At 42.9% G+C, this 15,238-nt stretch overlaps 1 protein-coding gene across 1 annotated transcript; it reads right to left on the reverse strand.

The window, feature by feature from the left end:
- Nucleotides 1–547: 547 nt before the first annotated feature.
- Nucleotides 548–14,934, reverse strand: LOC122761670 (piezo-type mechanosensitive ion channel component 2-like). Its single transcript, XM_044016906.1, has 12 exons — nucleotides 14,847–14,934; nucleotides 14,181–14,353; nucleotides 12,093–12,199; nucleotides 11,821–11,997; nucleotides 9,526–9,784; nucleotides 7,871–8,059; nucleotides 6,911–7,099; nucleotides 6,574–6,784; nucleotides 5,315–5,459; nucleotides 1,628–1,775; nucleotides 875–1,027; nucleotides 548–781 (listed from the first exon to the last, which is right to left on the reverse strand). Exons 2-12 carry the CDS (start codon nucleotides 14,340–14,342, stop codon nucleotides 710–712), a joined length of 1,812 nt encoding a protein of 603 aa, XP_043872841.1. The 5' UTR covers nucleotides 14,343–14,353; nucleotides 14,847–14,934; the 3' UTR covers nucleotides 548–709.
- Between the last annotated feature and the right edge of the window lie 304 nt (nucleotides 14,935–15,238).

The raw sequence follows: 15,238 nt of genomic DNA on the forward strand, positions 1-15,238 counted from the left end.
TAAGTAAGTTTAAAAGTAAATTAAGTAAGTGAGTTTAAGTAAAGTAAGTAAGTAAATTTAAGTAAAGTAAGTAAGTGAGTTTAAGTAAAGTAAGTAAGTAAGTTTAAGTAAAGTAAGTAAGTAAGTTTAAGTTTAAGTTTAAGTTTAAGTAAGTAAGTAAGTAAGTTTAAGTTTAAGTTTAAGTTTAAGTAAAGTAAGTAAGTAAGTTTAAGTAAAGTACCGAACACTCACCGGGATCAAAAAAAAGAAAACAAGGCCTTGGTTTTGATTTAAGCACAGGACACTTTATATCTATACACACTGTGAGATTGTTTTCTGTGTGCGTGCCCTGGACAAGGGTCGGGGGGACCAGGTTTGTCTGGACACAGCAAGGAAAAAAGGTTGGGAACCACTGCTTTAAAGCATGATCACAACAGAACCTATTTACTCTTATGTCAAACGCTGATTTCAAAACTTGGTTAAGAATACTCACAACTACCTCAACAACTACAACTACTACTACTAATAATAATACTACCACTACTACTAATATTAACATTAACATTAATATGAATACTGCCATCCGGGCACCCGCATGTGTGTGTGTGTGTGTGTGTAGAGGTGTGTAACAGGGATGGTTAACTGCAGAGGTCAAATTCATATCACCAACGGACGTGTGTGCAAATAAAATGAATTCTGATCCTAACACTAATAAATGCACGGTTTTCATTCAACTCCACCTTTCAGTGACAGCAGGCAAGATGAAAAACATCCACAGGTGTATCCCAAACACAAGGATCACCTGGAGGGGAGAAACAGAGGGATGATGGGAAAAATAAAGAGTTTTTCCAGGTGGATGCGTGAAAGCTACAAATGTGGATAAGATGAGTGGAACCTGGAATATGAGTTTTCCAAGAACAGCTTTGCGCAGGTACAGAGCTCTGTCGATAATCATGGTGCTGAACTGGATGAGCAGCATCACCAGAAAGGCCTCAGGAACCTGGTCCTCTGACAGAGAGGAGGCTATGTCAGCTGCTGCACTGTGCTTCTGAAACAGACACAACAACTACTATTAAGATAATCACTTCTAAAACACATGTATTTACTGAAAGTGGCAGTTCAGGTTATAAAGTCGACGTAAAGTCAGTACTGACTGCACTTGACTGGGTCAATACCTCACACAACCATTTAGAACGAAAACCATTCATTTGACAGTAAATAAATAAAAACTACATTCTCATTAATTCTTATGTGAATTAGATTTTCACCACAAAAGTGTCTAATTCACCAACAGGGAGCAGTGGGGATTGGGTAGCTTGTCCAAAAGTACTCCAGCCCGCGATCTATCGGGATTTCCACCCTCCGTTTCAAGCCCCTCCCCACCAGATCATGGGCTGCCCCGACTTCATGTAAAATAGTAATTAGGGGTGGAACGGTTCATTCAAAAAATCCGTCCCGTCACAGCTCGGGTCACGTGTGCAGCGTTCGGTTTATGACGCTCAACGTAGCGTTAGCCTTGTGTCAGTAACACAGTGACGTGCTGCAGGTCACATGACAGGAGCCCCAGAGTGAGAGGAGGCACCAGCAGCGTCGTGTCCTTCTGCACATTTACTGTACGTACATTTATATCATCCCATCCATCACTCACCCCAAATGCCCAAAAGCCAAAGATGATGATGATGAAGTCGATGACATCAGTGAGGAACATGAGGGCGTAGACGTCGGTGGCGGCTCGATACTCGGCGTGGAGGATGTCCTTGAAAAAGCCTGCAGTCGGCTTATAAACGCTCTGAAGACTGCAGAGGAAAAACAAACACTGTTACTTACACTGGCTTTCAATTTGAAATCAATAAATGATTATGAGGTCACTGACATGTGATTTCAACAGCGTGAATTGATTATTATGGAGCAATTTGTTTTTCATCTGATTCAAGTTCACATGTTTGTGTTTGATTTTTGAAGTAAGGGTGTATGTACTGATGCAGAGTCATCAGGTCAGGTGAGTTCAGGTCAGGTGAGTTCAGGTCAGGTCAGGTCAGGTCAGGTCAGGTCAGGTGAGTTCAGGTCAGGTCAGGTCAGGTCAGGTCAGGTCAGGGTCAGGTCAGGTCAGGTCAGGTCAGGTCAGGTCAGGTGAGGTGAGGTCAGGTGAGGGTGAGGTGAGGTCAGGTGAGGTGGTGAGATGCGGGGTGGGGGTCAGGTCAGGTCAGGTCAGGTCAGGTTAGGTCAGGTCAGGTCAGGTCAGGTGAGGTCAGGTCAGGTCAGGTCAGGTCAGGTGAGGTGAGGTGAGGTGAGGTGGTCGGGTCGGTGCGGGTCAGGTCAGGTCAGGTCAGGTGAGGTCAGGTCAGGTCAGGTGAGGGTCAGGTGGGGTCAGGTGAGGTCAGGTCAGGTCAGGTCAGGTGAGGTGAGGTGAGGTGAGGTGAGGTGAGGTGAGGTCAGGTGAGGTGAGGTGAGGTGAGGTGAGGTGAGGTGAGGTGAGGGTCGGGTGAGGGTCAGGTCAGGTCAGGTCAGGTCAGGTCAGGTGAGGTCCAGGTGAGGTCAGGTCAGGTGGTCGAGATTGTGGGTGAGATTGGTCAGGTCAGGTGTGAGGGTGAGGTGGTGGTGAGGTGAGGTGAGGTGAGGTCAGGTGAGGTGAGGTCAGGTGAGGTCAGGTGAGGCCGGGTCGGGTCAGGTTTGTTTTGCAGACATCCATATTACAAACAGACATTACAAACAAGATTAAAAGAATTCAAGACTTCAGTAGTTTTCAGTGTAACTGAATCAAATCACTAGAATCACTTAATGATAAATATTAGTTCAGCACTTCATGATCAGTGACACAGTCACTGGGTTCATGCAGCTCACGATCAGCAGTGCTGTCCATAAATACACCAGACTCCTCTGTTAAATATTGAGATTTTAGACATTTCCTTGGTAGTTGTTGGAGATGAACCCACATTTTTAGGATTGTTGAGTAAGTATATGTAACTGATCTACAGTTCAGTTTGTGTCAGCAGTCTCTTCCTGTGACGCTCTCTGGCTAATCAGTGGCCGACAGTCTGGAGTCGATGCACCTCTCTGTGTGGATGCTCTGGCTGAGGCGGTGTCACCTCACACCTTTGTCTCTTTTGTGGTAGTTAGGCTTTGGGAGACATATGCAATGGGAGTGGTCCATATCTGTGAGTTATTCACCGTAAGCCCAGTTCTTTGATAACAGAGTGAGGTGTTACGCCAACATTCTTGCATGAGGCTTTAGTGATTTTAGGGGACGGGTGTGACAGTGTGAAGGGGGCGGTGCCCTGGCACAGCCAGACCTGTCTGTCACTGACAGCTCACTCTGTTATCCCACACTACACACTACACCGCTCCTCCGCTCCCTTCACTGGCTTCCTGTAGCTGCTCGCATCCGCTTCAAGACTCTAGTGCTTGCGTTCCATGCTACAAACGGATCCGGTCCAGCCTACATCCAGGACATGATCAAAACCTACACCCCAGCCCGCCCACTCCGCTCTGCATCGACAAACCGGCTTGCTGCTCCCTCACTGAGAGGATCACAGAGGCACTCGCAGAACTCGAGACTGTTCACTGTCCTCGCTCCCAAATGGTGGAACGATCTCCCCATCGACATCCGGACAGCTGAAAGCCTCCACATCTTCCGACGCCGACTAAAAACACATTTCTTCCGACTCTACCTCGACTAAGACGACAACAAACAAAAAAAAACTTGTACATCGCACTTATGACTAGCACTTCATAGTTTGTTCTACTTGAAGCTCTTACTTACTTCTAGCTCTTATATGTACCCAAATGTTTAAATGCACTTTTGTAAGTCGCTTTGGATAAAAGCGTCTGCTAAATGACATGTAATGTAATGTAATCAACCAACCAGGTTTACAATGAGTAAGCCTTGGTTCTGCCCTGCAGTAAACAGCTGGTCTGCAGCATCTTCACATATATACACTGCTGCATGTACAGTATGTGCAGCTATAGAGAGGAAATAAAAGGTAGAGTTAACCTCTGAACATATTCAAATATAACATGCAGCTATAGAGAGGAAATAAAAGGTACAGTTAACCTCTGAACATATTCAAATATAACGTGCAGCTATAGAAAATAAAAGGTACAGTTAACCTCTGAACATATTCAAATATAGCGTGCAGCTATAGAGAAATAAAAGGTACAGTTAACCTCTGAACATATTCAAATATAACATGCAGTTATAGAAGGAAATAAAGTACAGTTAACCTCTGAACATATTAAAATATAACATGCAGCTATAGAGAGGAAATAAAAGGTACAGTTAACCTCTGAACATATTCAAATATAACATGCAACTATAGAGAGGAAATAAAAGTACAGTTAACCTCTGAACATATTCAAATATAACATGCAGCTATAGAGAGGAAATAAAAGGTACAGTTAACCTCTGAACATATTAAAATATAACATGCAGCTATAGAGAGGAAATAAAAGGTACAGTTAACCTCTGAACATATTAAAATATAACAGCTATAGAGGAAATAAAAGGTAGAGTTAACCTCTGAACATATTCAAATATAACATGCAGCTATAGAGAGGAAATAAAAGGTACAGTTAACCTCTGAACATATTCAAATATAACGTGCAGCTATAGAGAGGAAATAAAGGTACAGTTAACCTCTGAACATATTCAAATATAGCGTGCAGCTATAGAGAGGAAATAAAAGGTACAGTTAACCTCTGAACATATTCAAATATAACGTGCAGCTATAGAGAGGAAATAAAAGGTAGAGTTAACCTCTGAACATATTCAAATATAACATGCAGTTATAGAGAGGAAATAAAAGGTACAGTTAACCTCTGAACATATTCAAATATAACATGCAGCTATAGAGAGGAAATAAAAGGTACAGTTAACCTCTGAACATATTAAAATATATACGTGCAGCTATAGAGAGGAAATAAAAGGTACAGTTAACCTCTGAACATATTAAAATATAACATGCAGCTATAGAGAGCAAATAAAAGGTACAGTTAACCTCTGAACATATTAAAATATAACATGCAGCTATAGAGAAATAAAGGTACAGTTAACCTCTGAACATATTCAAATATAACGTGCAGCTATAGAGAGGAAATAAAAGGTACAGTTAACCTCTGAAAATATTCAAATATAACATGCAGCTACAATATGATTTGTTTTTCACCTGGCACACATGCTGTACACCAGTAAACCAGTGTCTGTGTATCTAGTTGATGTTATTTGCTGATCCATGATCATGTGACTGCTCCACTCTTCTGTCCCCCTCCTCCCCCTCACATATCAACTTTAGATATAATAATACTGATAATATTAACTGCTGCAGTGTAGTCAACTCACCCAGAGACGACGATGTGTTTGATCTTGTTTCCTACGGCCTGCAGTTTCTGATTGGCGGCTTCTCTCCTCCTGCCTTTCTTCTTCTTCACTGGTTCTTCACCAGCATCTGTGTTCTCAGCTGTAGCCTCCACTGGATCAGGCCGAGCTAGAAGCAGGGAGACAGAACCCACTGGGCCTTCTTATTATGGAGCAGTGGAAACTGCAAAAATGCTGTCGAATGTTCACTTATTGAGGTAAAACATCATCAACGATGTCAACAAAGTCATTAAGACTTTTAATGAAAGGATTTACAGTCATGTTGATGCACAGTGTTTAGACAGCTCTGTACTGGAAGGATTCAGGTTTTAATATTTTAGAGAAGAAGAAGAAGAAGAAGAAGAAGAGGAAGAAAAATGACTAAGATCGAGTAGAACAAGAAACCTAAGACACTAATAAAATGTAAGTCTGCTCTTAATATCTTAAGAATGTTAGAGACTTCCACTTTATCCTGCCGACAAAACTGAAGTTTGTCTCACTTAGTAAATCTCTCACCAAAGTACAGCTCCCAGAGACTCATAGAGACTCCCAGAGACTCACGGAGACAGAGACTCACAGAGACTCATAGAGACTCTCTGAGACTCCCAGAGACTCACGGAGACTCCCAGAGACTCACAGAGACTCACAGAGACTCACAGAGACTCCCAGAGACTCCCAGAGACTCCCAGAGACTCACAGAGACTCCCAGAGAGACTCACAGAGAGACTCAGAGGAGACAGAGACTCACAGAGACTCATAGAGACTCTCTGAGACTCCCAGAGACTCACGGAGACAGAGACTCACAGAGACTCTCTGAGACTCACAGAGACTCCCAGAGACTCTCTGAGACTCTCTGAGACTCACTGAGACTCACAGAGACTCACAGAAACTCTCTGAGACTCTCTGAGATTCTCTGAGTCTCACTGAGACTCAGTGAGACTCCCAGAGACTCCCAGAGACTCACGGAGACTCACAGAGACTCCCATTGTGTCACTGATGTAAATCTGAATAAAGGATTTCTGAGCTGAACATGAGTCAGCAGTGGATCAACAACTGCTGTGTGTCAGAATGTAATAATCAGTATTTTTTCTATGGACTTTGGTGAGGGGGAATGAGCGGTTCAACAGGACAGAGACTTCAGTTTGAGTCGGGTTTGAGGCAGAGGGGGTGTGCACAGTGCAGTAACCACCTGAACTATCACCTTAATGTTGATTTCACTTCACACAGAAGAAGAAGCCACAAACCTTTGCTGCTCTGTTGCTTGGCTCGTTTACTTTTCCTGCGGAAGCGAATGCTACTGCTTTTCTTTGGTATTTGCTCCATCACCTGCTCACACTCTCCCTCCTTCTCATCCTCCGTCAGCACGCTGTCCTGTCTGTCTGCTGATTCTACCTCATGGGACTGTGGTGAGTCAGGAGCAGAGCTGGCACTCGGGGCCACGTTGTCTACATTGTCCTATAATTATAAATAACATTAAAATAAAATAATGTTTTAACTGTTTTAATTCTCTTAAAAATATACTGATGTGTTTAAACGATTAGTGCTAAATGGTAAATGTAGTAAATGGATGGCAATTCCAACCTCTTCAATCATTTCCAAGTTGTCCAGGGTGGACGAGGATGTGATTCTGCCTTCCTTATCCTCCTCCTCTCCTCCTCCCTCCTCCCTCCTTCCAACTTCTGCTTCACTAGTTTTTGTTTCATCTGTACAACTTTCTTGTGAGGGGCTCTGCTCCTCCAGGGGGCCCTCGTGGTCCCAGAGACCATAACGCTGTGTGCACAGAAAAAAAGGGAAATAAGTTCCAAATGCAACGTGTGTGCGAAGTGTGACTGTTGCCACAAATGTACACTCAACAAAAACACAAACGCAACACTTTTGTTGTTGTTGAGTGTATAACGACAGGAATGATGGAATGATTACTAAAACTTAAAAAACATGTTTTTATTTCAAAGCGTTAACTAAGAACGTGTATTTTGATTTCTAAAAATAGCAACTGTAAGCAAATGTTTTAGTGTTAAGGCAAAAGATCTACACAGGAAGTAGTTAAACGCCAGTAGTTAAAAGTCAGTGGCTCTTATTTTGAAAGCCAGGTTGAAAGGAAGTGGTGCCACATAAGATTGGCACTCAGCCACAGTATAGGTGCAGCTAATAAGGGTATAAGCAACAAAGTATTATGTATTTTATTTTTCAAGAAAAACTATTAAAAGGAAAGATAAAATAGAAACGCGTCATTAAATTTACTAACAACTAACAAAAGAAAAGAAAATATAAAACAAGCAAAAAACTACTAAAACGAAGGATAAGTTAGAAAATATGTAATTTAATAACTAAATATAAATGAAAAATAAGGTAAAAATGTGGATTTTATTTTCTACCTCCAAAAGTAATATAATATTATTTGATGTAACCTGAACCTGCTGTAAAGTGTTTCATACTTGGCACTAAAGAGTGGTTTCTAGTTATCCTGCGCCACACATTTAACTTGGTTACTGGGTGTTGACCATAACCACAACTGTGTTGACTGTAATCCGAGTAACTCACCATGAGCAGAGATCTGTGGAAGAAGAGCACCAGCAGCTGAAGAAGATCATATTTGATGTAGCTGTCCGTCTTCTCCAGGCCCAGGATGCGAGGAGGGAAGAAAGGTTTGTCTTCATTTAGAGTCATCTCATAAACACTGTTCCACGGAAAGAATCCAAACTGGAAAAGATATTTCACCACCACCATCACCTGAGGAAGAGGAAAGAGGAAGCACAACTAGTCAGAACACGGAGAGGCGGCAGTCCACATACTGAACACTATTCTTGTAACTAACGCTTATTTTCTCAATTAATCGATGAGTTGTTTCGTCCATATGACAGAAAATATTGATCAGTGTCCCCAAACCTGGAAATAATGATGTTCTAAAATGTCCTGTTTTGTACACAAACAGAAATGATTTAAATGGAGCAAAGAAATGAAAATATTCATATTTAAGAAGCGGATTTGTTTTAATGATTTAAAAAGCACTCAAACTAAATAATTTAATATAAAAAAAGTTGGCGATTAATTTGGTAATCAAATAATTATCAATTAATCATTGTAAGCTGGTTGTGGTCTGTATACAGCAATAATACTGCAGACAATGACACACCTAATACATTAGATAAACATAAAACGACGATTTAAAAAGACTTTATTTATATATTTTTTGGATAAATCAAAAACCCTATGTGGACATTTTTTGTCGTTTGGTGTCAATTTGGAAGAATTTGGGAGGAGTTAGATTTAATTATTTCAGAATAATTAAACCTAACTCCTATTCCAACTAATCCAACTTTATTTGTAAAGCACTTTAAAACAACCACAGTGGACAAAAGAGCGATGCAACTTGGAACAATATGGAATGGAATGGTGCACTCATTTGTTCTATATTCCATCCATCCTCCTGCGGAGGAAACACATTTCAGCCGTGATCTCGTTCTTTCAGTCACTACCCATAGCTCGTGACCACAGGTGAGGATAGGAACGTAGAACGACCGGTAAATTAAGAGAGAGAAGTCCAACAACAAAGCACCACTCGGGTTCAGATCGGGGGGGCCAGCAGGAGCATATTCTAGCACCTCCTCCAGGGACTCCAAAAAAAAGGGTGGGTACTCAAACAGCTGTTCGGTGCATAGAGACAAACAACAGTCAGCACCCATCCCCCCCACCCCAATGCGGAGGGAGGCTACCCTCTCGTCCACTGGGGTAATGTACAGGCCCCGAGCCGGGGGGCCATGAGTATGCCCATACCTGCTTGGTGCCGCTCACCAGGGGCAACTCCAGAGTGGAAAAGAGTCCAACCTCTCTCAAGGAGACTGGTTCCAGTCCACACGAGGGAGCGTGTGGTCCATTTGTCTTGTTCTTCATAAAGGACTTTGAACCGGTCACTTAGGACCAGTTTGCCTTGGCTAACTCTACCAGGGGCATAAAACCCCGGACAACTGAGCTCCTGGGATCATTGGGACATGCAAACCCCTCCACCACGGTAAGGTGGAGGCTCCCGGAGGGGTTGTTCCATATTGACATGTACACAAGTTTTTGGTGTAAGGTGTAAAGCTGTAGCACGCACATTGAGACAGTTGTGGTCATGTGACCATCACTATTGGCTGAGTTGAGGAAGTTTGGCATCAGAGTGGACCGATGTGCAAAGTGAGGTACATTTTAATTCATACCTCAGTGTAGACGATAGCAGTCATCCAAAACCTCTTTGTTGGCCTTGGAACAGCCAACATCGCCCACAGGAAGACCAGTATGGGCAGAACCAGTGATATGACAGAGGCACTGGCCACGTTGTTCAACACTATGATGAAGTAGCAGACCAGCTCGGAGTTTGCTGCCAGCAGGTTGTACATGGCAAAAAGCAGCTTCAGCAGACGGTTCTGGTTGGTGTAGAAGTCCCTGCTCTGTTCCAGCTCCTCGATGAAGAACTGCCTGCACAGACAGACGCACAGACAGACACACAGACAGAGAAATAGACATCGTCATCTGTATTCATTTACAAAATCATCATGTCTTCCGTAGACTGATTGAACCAGAGCTTAAAACCCAAAAGTGTGTATCAGTCAAATGAAACCAATTATCACTGAAACTACGTATTATTCTACAATAATACGTAGAAGAAATGTACTGAGTTTACTTTTTATAACAGGACAGTGAACACATCACTGAGGCTATTCTGCTTTTCCCACACAATAAACCATGATGGTTGGATTAAGTCAATAGTTATCAGTGGTTAGAGTTCAACAAGAGTTAAAGGGGACATATTATGCAAAATCAACTTTTTAACCATTTTAATACTTATATTTGGGACTCTGGAGGCCCTACCAGTCGCCAAAGTGTGGAAAAAGAATACTCAGTCATGTTTTCGTGGTCCCCCTTAGTGTAAGTATAGGCGATAAAACACTCCATGTTGAATTCCCTGCGCTTATGACGGCAGCATGCGAATGTTACCGCCCCACCAGTAAGTTTACTTGGAGAGCTCCACCTTAGCTCCACCTTGTCCCTGCGAGAGTGCAGGCGAGGGAGGAAGAGCGGTATTATGTCAACGTGGAGGGACAAGTGTGCTGTTGGTGGCTGCACAGTGGAGCACAGTGTTTTACAGAGGATTTTATATATGAAGCTAATGTGCCGGATAAAGTCAGCAAACATGTGTTCGTGTGTTCGCACCACTTCACATCAGACTGCGGCCAGCGGTCGCCGTATTTAGTCAGCGACGTACAAACACACACATTGTTAAGAAAAGGTCACATAGAGGTCATAACTGACCATTCTGACACGTCCTAATTAAACATATTTGTTCAGTACGTCCTCCATGACCGCAGCACAGACTCAGTCTGATACAGTCACATACAGCAGCTGTTTATGCAGCGACCAGCGGTGGATCAGTGGTGCTGTCCCTAAGTGTTTTTAACTGATTTACAGTTCGGCAGTGTTTGGCTCGATCCTTATGTAGGACGTCTCTTCCTGTGACACCACTCTCGCTGTTTTCTGCTCACGCTGCCATGTTGATATTGTCAGAGAACTAGTGGAGGGAGGGGGAGAGGAATGGAGCAGAGGGAACAGGAGCTGAGCGAGTGAGCGCCGTAAAGAGGACAAATCAGAAACCCCCTCGAAGAAGTGGGTGTGTGTTTGCCTGTGTCTCATTTGCATATAAAGGGACCATGCCCGAAAACCGAGCGCTCTGAAAGGGGCGGGTTTAGCAGGGTTATTGAACTGCTATGATTCTTCATCCTTATGGTATTTTGACCAAAGCATGTCACTGACATGTTCATTAGGACATCAGGGAACTATTTTAACTTGGAGAAATAGGGTATAATATGTCCCCTTTAATTAAGAATGAGTAAATTTTAAGTGCTGCTGATCACTCTTAATGTGTATGACGTGTGTGTGTGTGTGTGTGTGTGTGTGTGTGTGTATTCATCATGGGGCTGGTAGTTGCTCCAGTTGTCCTGGATGTAACTTTGTAACTGGATAACTTTTGTCCATATTTGGTCACTATTGTGCAGCAGCATCATGATATCAGTCATTTCCTTTGTGGGAGTGTGGGAGAAAAAGTAAGTTTGACAAAGTCAGAGGCGAGGAGAGTTGATAGGTGAGGATGTTTAGACAAGAGGTTGTAACAGTTCAGAACTGAGCTGGAAGAGTTCTGGAGGAGTGACCGTGTTGTATGTTTCGTGGCTAGTGTCTTTATGGCTTTATGGTGAACTATCTTCTCCACAACAGGAGCAGAATAGTTGCTATGACAGCTGGAACATTCATTACGTTTTTGAAGTAATGATTATGGCCAGGTGCTAAATGCAACAGCTTAGTTGTTTTGTTCAAAATGGGTAGAAATGCGTCAGGTGCATCATGAAGGGCATCAAACAAACAAAAATGATCTACTGGGCCCCCCCCCCTCTAATTTAGTTTCATTTGATTCTCCTTTTGTTGTGACCTGTAGCGCTGGGTCATAAACATGGATTATTTACCTTTCTCCGAGCAGCTCACTGGCTGTTCTGGAGTGTCTATGTTGAAGTTTGGAATCCTCTGGTACCAGCTCCATGCTGCTGGACGGAGGTTCAGGACTCAAGAGATTCCCAGTGCTGTTGAGCCTTGGTCTGGGTGTAGACTGGCCTGGAACACAGCTGTCGTCCACCTCCAGGCAGCTGACCGTCATTCAAACACACACACAGTACAGAGAAATGAAACTTGACTCTTTTTATTCATCGAATCATTTGTAGTTCTTCTTTTCCACGCTCACCTGTATCTGGTGGAGTTTTCAGTCTCATCCAAACATGTCTCCAGTGTGGGATTCTCACTGTCCAGAGATATCTGGTCGTCTGTGGAGTCTGCTGTTGCTGTATGACGCTGCCAATCAGAGCAAAGCAGTTATTATTATCATAACTTCATTATCTCACGAGGGTAAGGTTGAACAAAATGATAAAGGTGCATGCTAGAACCTTCATTACAGTTTGAGGATTTTACAATGTATTACAACTATCTGGAGAGGTATATTCATTCAAAACAATGAAATACACACTATATTGTGTAAGTGTTTAAAAGTAGGAGCTCAGACACCCTCTGCAGGTGATGCTCGGACAGTTGTCCTTCAGTAGAGACCAGAGGCTGCAGGTCACTCAGTCCAGTCCTGTCACAGCTGAAGTTTAATGACCATATTCAAGTTCTTCATACTGTTTATTTATTGATTCTGAACAAAACTGATTCACTTAAGAAAACAATAGAATTACAGAGCGAGGGGGCATCGATTCAAATTTATACTGCTCTACTTCTAAAGGCTGACTTTTCATTTAAAGGTACAGTGTGTCATTTATTGGTGCGACAGCTGAATATCCCTCACTTTAGCCTTTCCCTTCCATGTGTGTTGGAGAAACTATGTAGCCTCCAGTTAGCATCACAACTCAAGGGTTAGGGTTATGGTGGTCCAAAATGGCTGCCTCTGTACTCTGTATGACTTTTTAATAAATATAATTACTTATTTTTCAAATTATATCCTGGGATTTGAACCAGCAACCCCCAGAAACAAGCCCAACTTCTTTCCTCTTGTCCACAGGCTGACCTTATGTGTGATAGAGATGCACAGATGAGCTGTAATGTCATCTGCTGCTAAATATCAATAATCCACCTTAAACAACAATTAATCTCCGCCTCCGAGTCATCATTCACATATGGAACACAGCAGCTGTTTAGGTCAACTCACTTCTGCCTATGATAACATAATAATAACATCTCAGATCTAGTCAATATGTCAACCTATGTATTCTTTCTTTCTTTCTTTATTTATTATTATTATTTATTTTTTTATTTTTTATTTATTTCAACCGCAACCCGCCCACAATTCATCCAAATATATTTTTATTCACGCAATCTACCCGCTGGGGTTAGTTTTGTGTGTGTGTGTGTGAGAGAAGTGTGTGTGTGTGTGTGTGTGTGTGTGTGTGTGTGTGTGTGTGTGTGTGTGAGAGAGAGTGTGTGTGTGTGTGTGTGTGTGTGTGTGTGTGTGTGTGTGTGTGTGAAGTGTGTGTGTGTGTGTGTGTGTGTGTGTGTGTGTGTGAGAGAGAGTGTGTGTGTGTGTGTGTGTGTGAGAGAGTGTGTGTGTGTGTGAGAGAGAGTGTTGTGTGTGTGTGTGAGAGAGAGTGTGTGTGTGTGTGTGTGTGAGAGAGAGTGTTGTGAGTGTGTGTGTGTGTGTGTGTGTGTGTGTGTGTGTGTGTGTGAGAGAGTGTTGTGTGTGTGTGAGTGTGTGTGTGTGTGTGTGTGAGTGTGTGTGTGTGTGTGTGAATGTTGTGTGTGTGTTGTGTGTGAGAGAGAGTGTTGTGTGTGTGTGTGAGAGAGAGTGTTGTGTGTGTGTGAGAGAGAGTGTTGTGTGTGTGTGTGAGAGAGAGTGTTGTGAGTGTGTGTCTGAGAGAGTGTTGTGTGTTGTGTGTGTGAGTGTTATGTGTGTGTGTGTGAGAGTGTGTGTGTGTGTGTGTGTGAGAGAGAGTGTTGTGTGTGTGTGAGAGAGAGTGTTGTGTGTTTGTGTGAGAGAGAGTGTTGTGAGTGTGTGTGAGAGGGGAGAGTGTTGTGTGTGTGTGAGTGTTATGTGTGTGTGTGTGTGAGAGAGTGTTGTGTGTGTGTGTGTGTGTGTGAGTGTGTGTGTGTGTGTTGTGTGTGAATGTTGTGTGTGAGAGAGAGTGTTGTGTGTGTGTGTGTGTGTGTGTGTGAGAGAGAGAGTGTTGTGTGTTGTGTGTGTGTGTGTGTGAGAGAGAGTGTGTGTGTGTGTGTGTGTGTGTGTGTGTGTGTGAGTGAGTGTGTGTGTTGTGTGTGTTGTGTGTGTGTGTGTGTTGTGTGTTACCTGCTGTATCTTGTGTATGATGAAGTAGCGCTCAGTGCAGAGAACAGTAGAAATGTCTCTGTACTGTTTAGTGAGCAGGTTGAGCCACTGGGACAGACCGTCCACCATGGCCAGAACTATGGCCCATAAGAAGCGAAGGATGTCCAGGATCCTCTGGACCATCTCACCGTGACCTGCAGCACACACACCAGCAGGTGGGTGAGGATAGGACTGAGGTAGAGTCATGAAAAACAAACTGTGACTGAGACCGTGACATCACACCAGTGCAACGTCACCAACAACAACAACAACAATGACATCCAGCAGCTCTTCAAGAGGTCAAGAGGTCAAGCTTTGTACGATAATAGACGCTGAATGCGTGCGTTGAAGAAACAGAGCGTAGTCGTGGGATAGTTGAGACTTACAGGCAGAGGAGTGATCACTGTCATCTGTAATCAGCCTGACCAACAGTACCAGGGTCTGAGGGTCTGCTAAATGACATGTAATGTAATATAATACCAGACAATAGAACGGTAGGGGCTGATTATTTTGGTACTATTTATAATGGAAACGCACAAAAATACCAAACCGTCTCCTCAAAGAAGTATTCATCAGTAACATAACACGTACAAAGAAGAAGAAGTGAATACAAAGCTCTGACAACACTTTGTCCAGATATGAACCTACCGGACTGTTCCTCTGGCTCCTCCTCCTGCTCAACGACAGGGTCTGCAAACACATCGTCCTTAGAACCTACACACACACACACACACACACGATAAGTCTGACCATCACTGACATCACTGAGGATTCATAACCTTTGACCTAAAAGCACAATCTTGCTGTTCATTTATCTTTTGATGATCTTGTTTTTAAACTGTTTGGATTCAACTTTTCATTATTGCTATATTTTCCTTGTCTTTGATTTATTTCTCTTTGAATTGTCGGCCTTTAGCCTTCATGTTTCTCTTGTGTGTGTCCTTGTCTCCCTGCACTTGCTTTGTCAGTCTAAGAACCTTGTAAACTTGTATTCTTCAGGCTGATCTGTGTCTGTGCGAGGCATCATTTAAAAGTGAAGG

The sequence above is a fragment of the Solea senegalensis genome, unplaced genomic scaffold (genome assembly GCF_019176455.1).
Source record: "Solea senegalensis isolate Sse05_10M unplaced genomic scaffold, IFAPA_SoseM_1 scf7180000014862, whole genome shotgun sequence".
In the NCBI taxonomy this organism is placed as follows: Eukaryota; Metazoa; Chordata; class Actinopteri; order Pleuronectiformes; family Soleidae; genus Solea; species Solea senegalensis.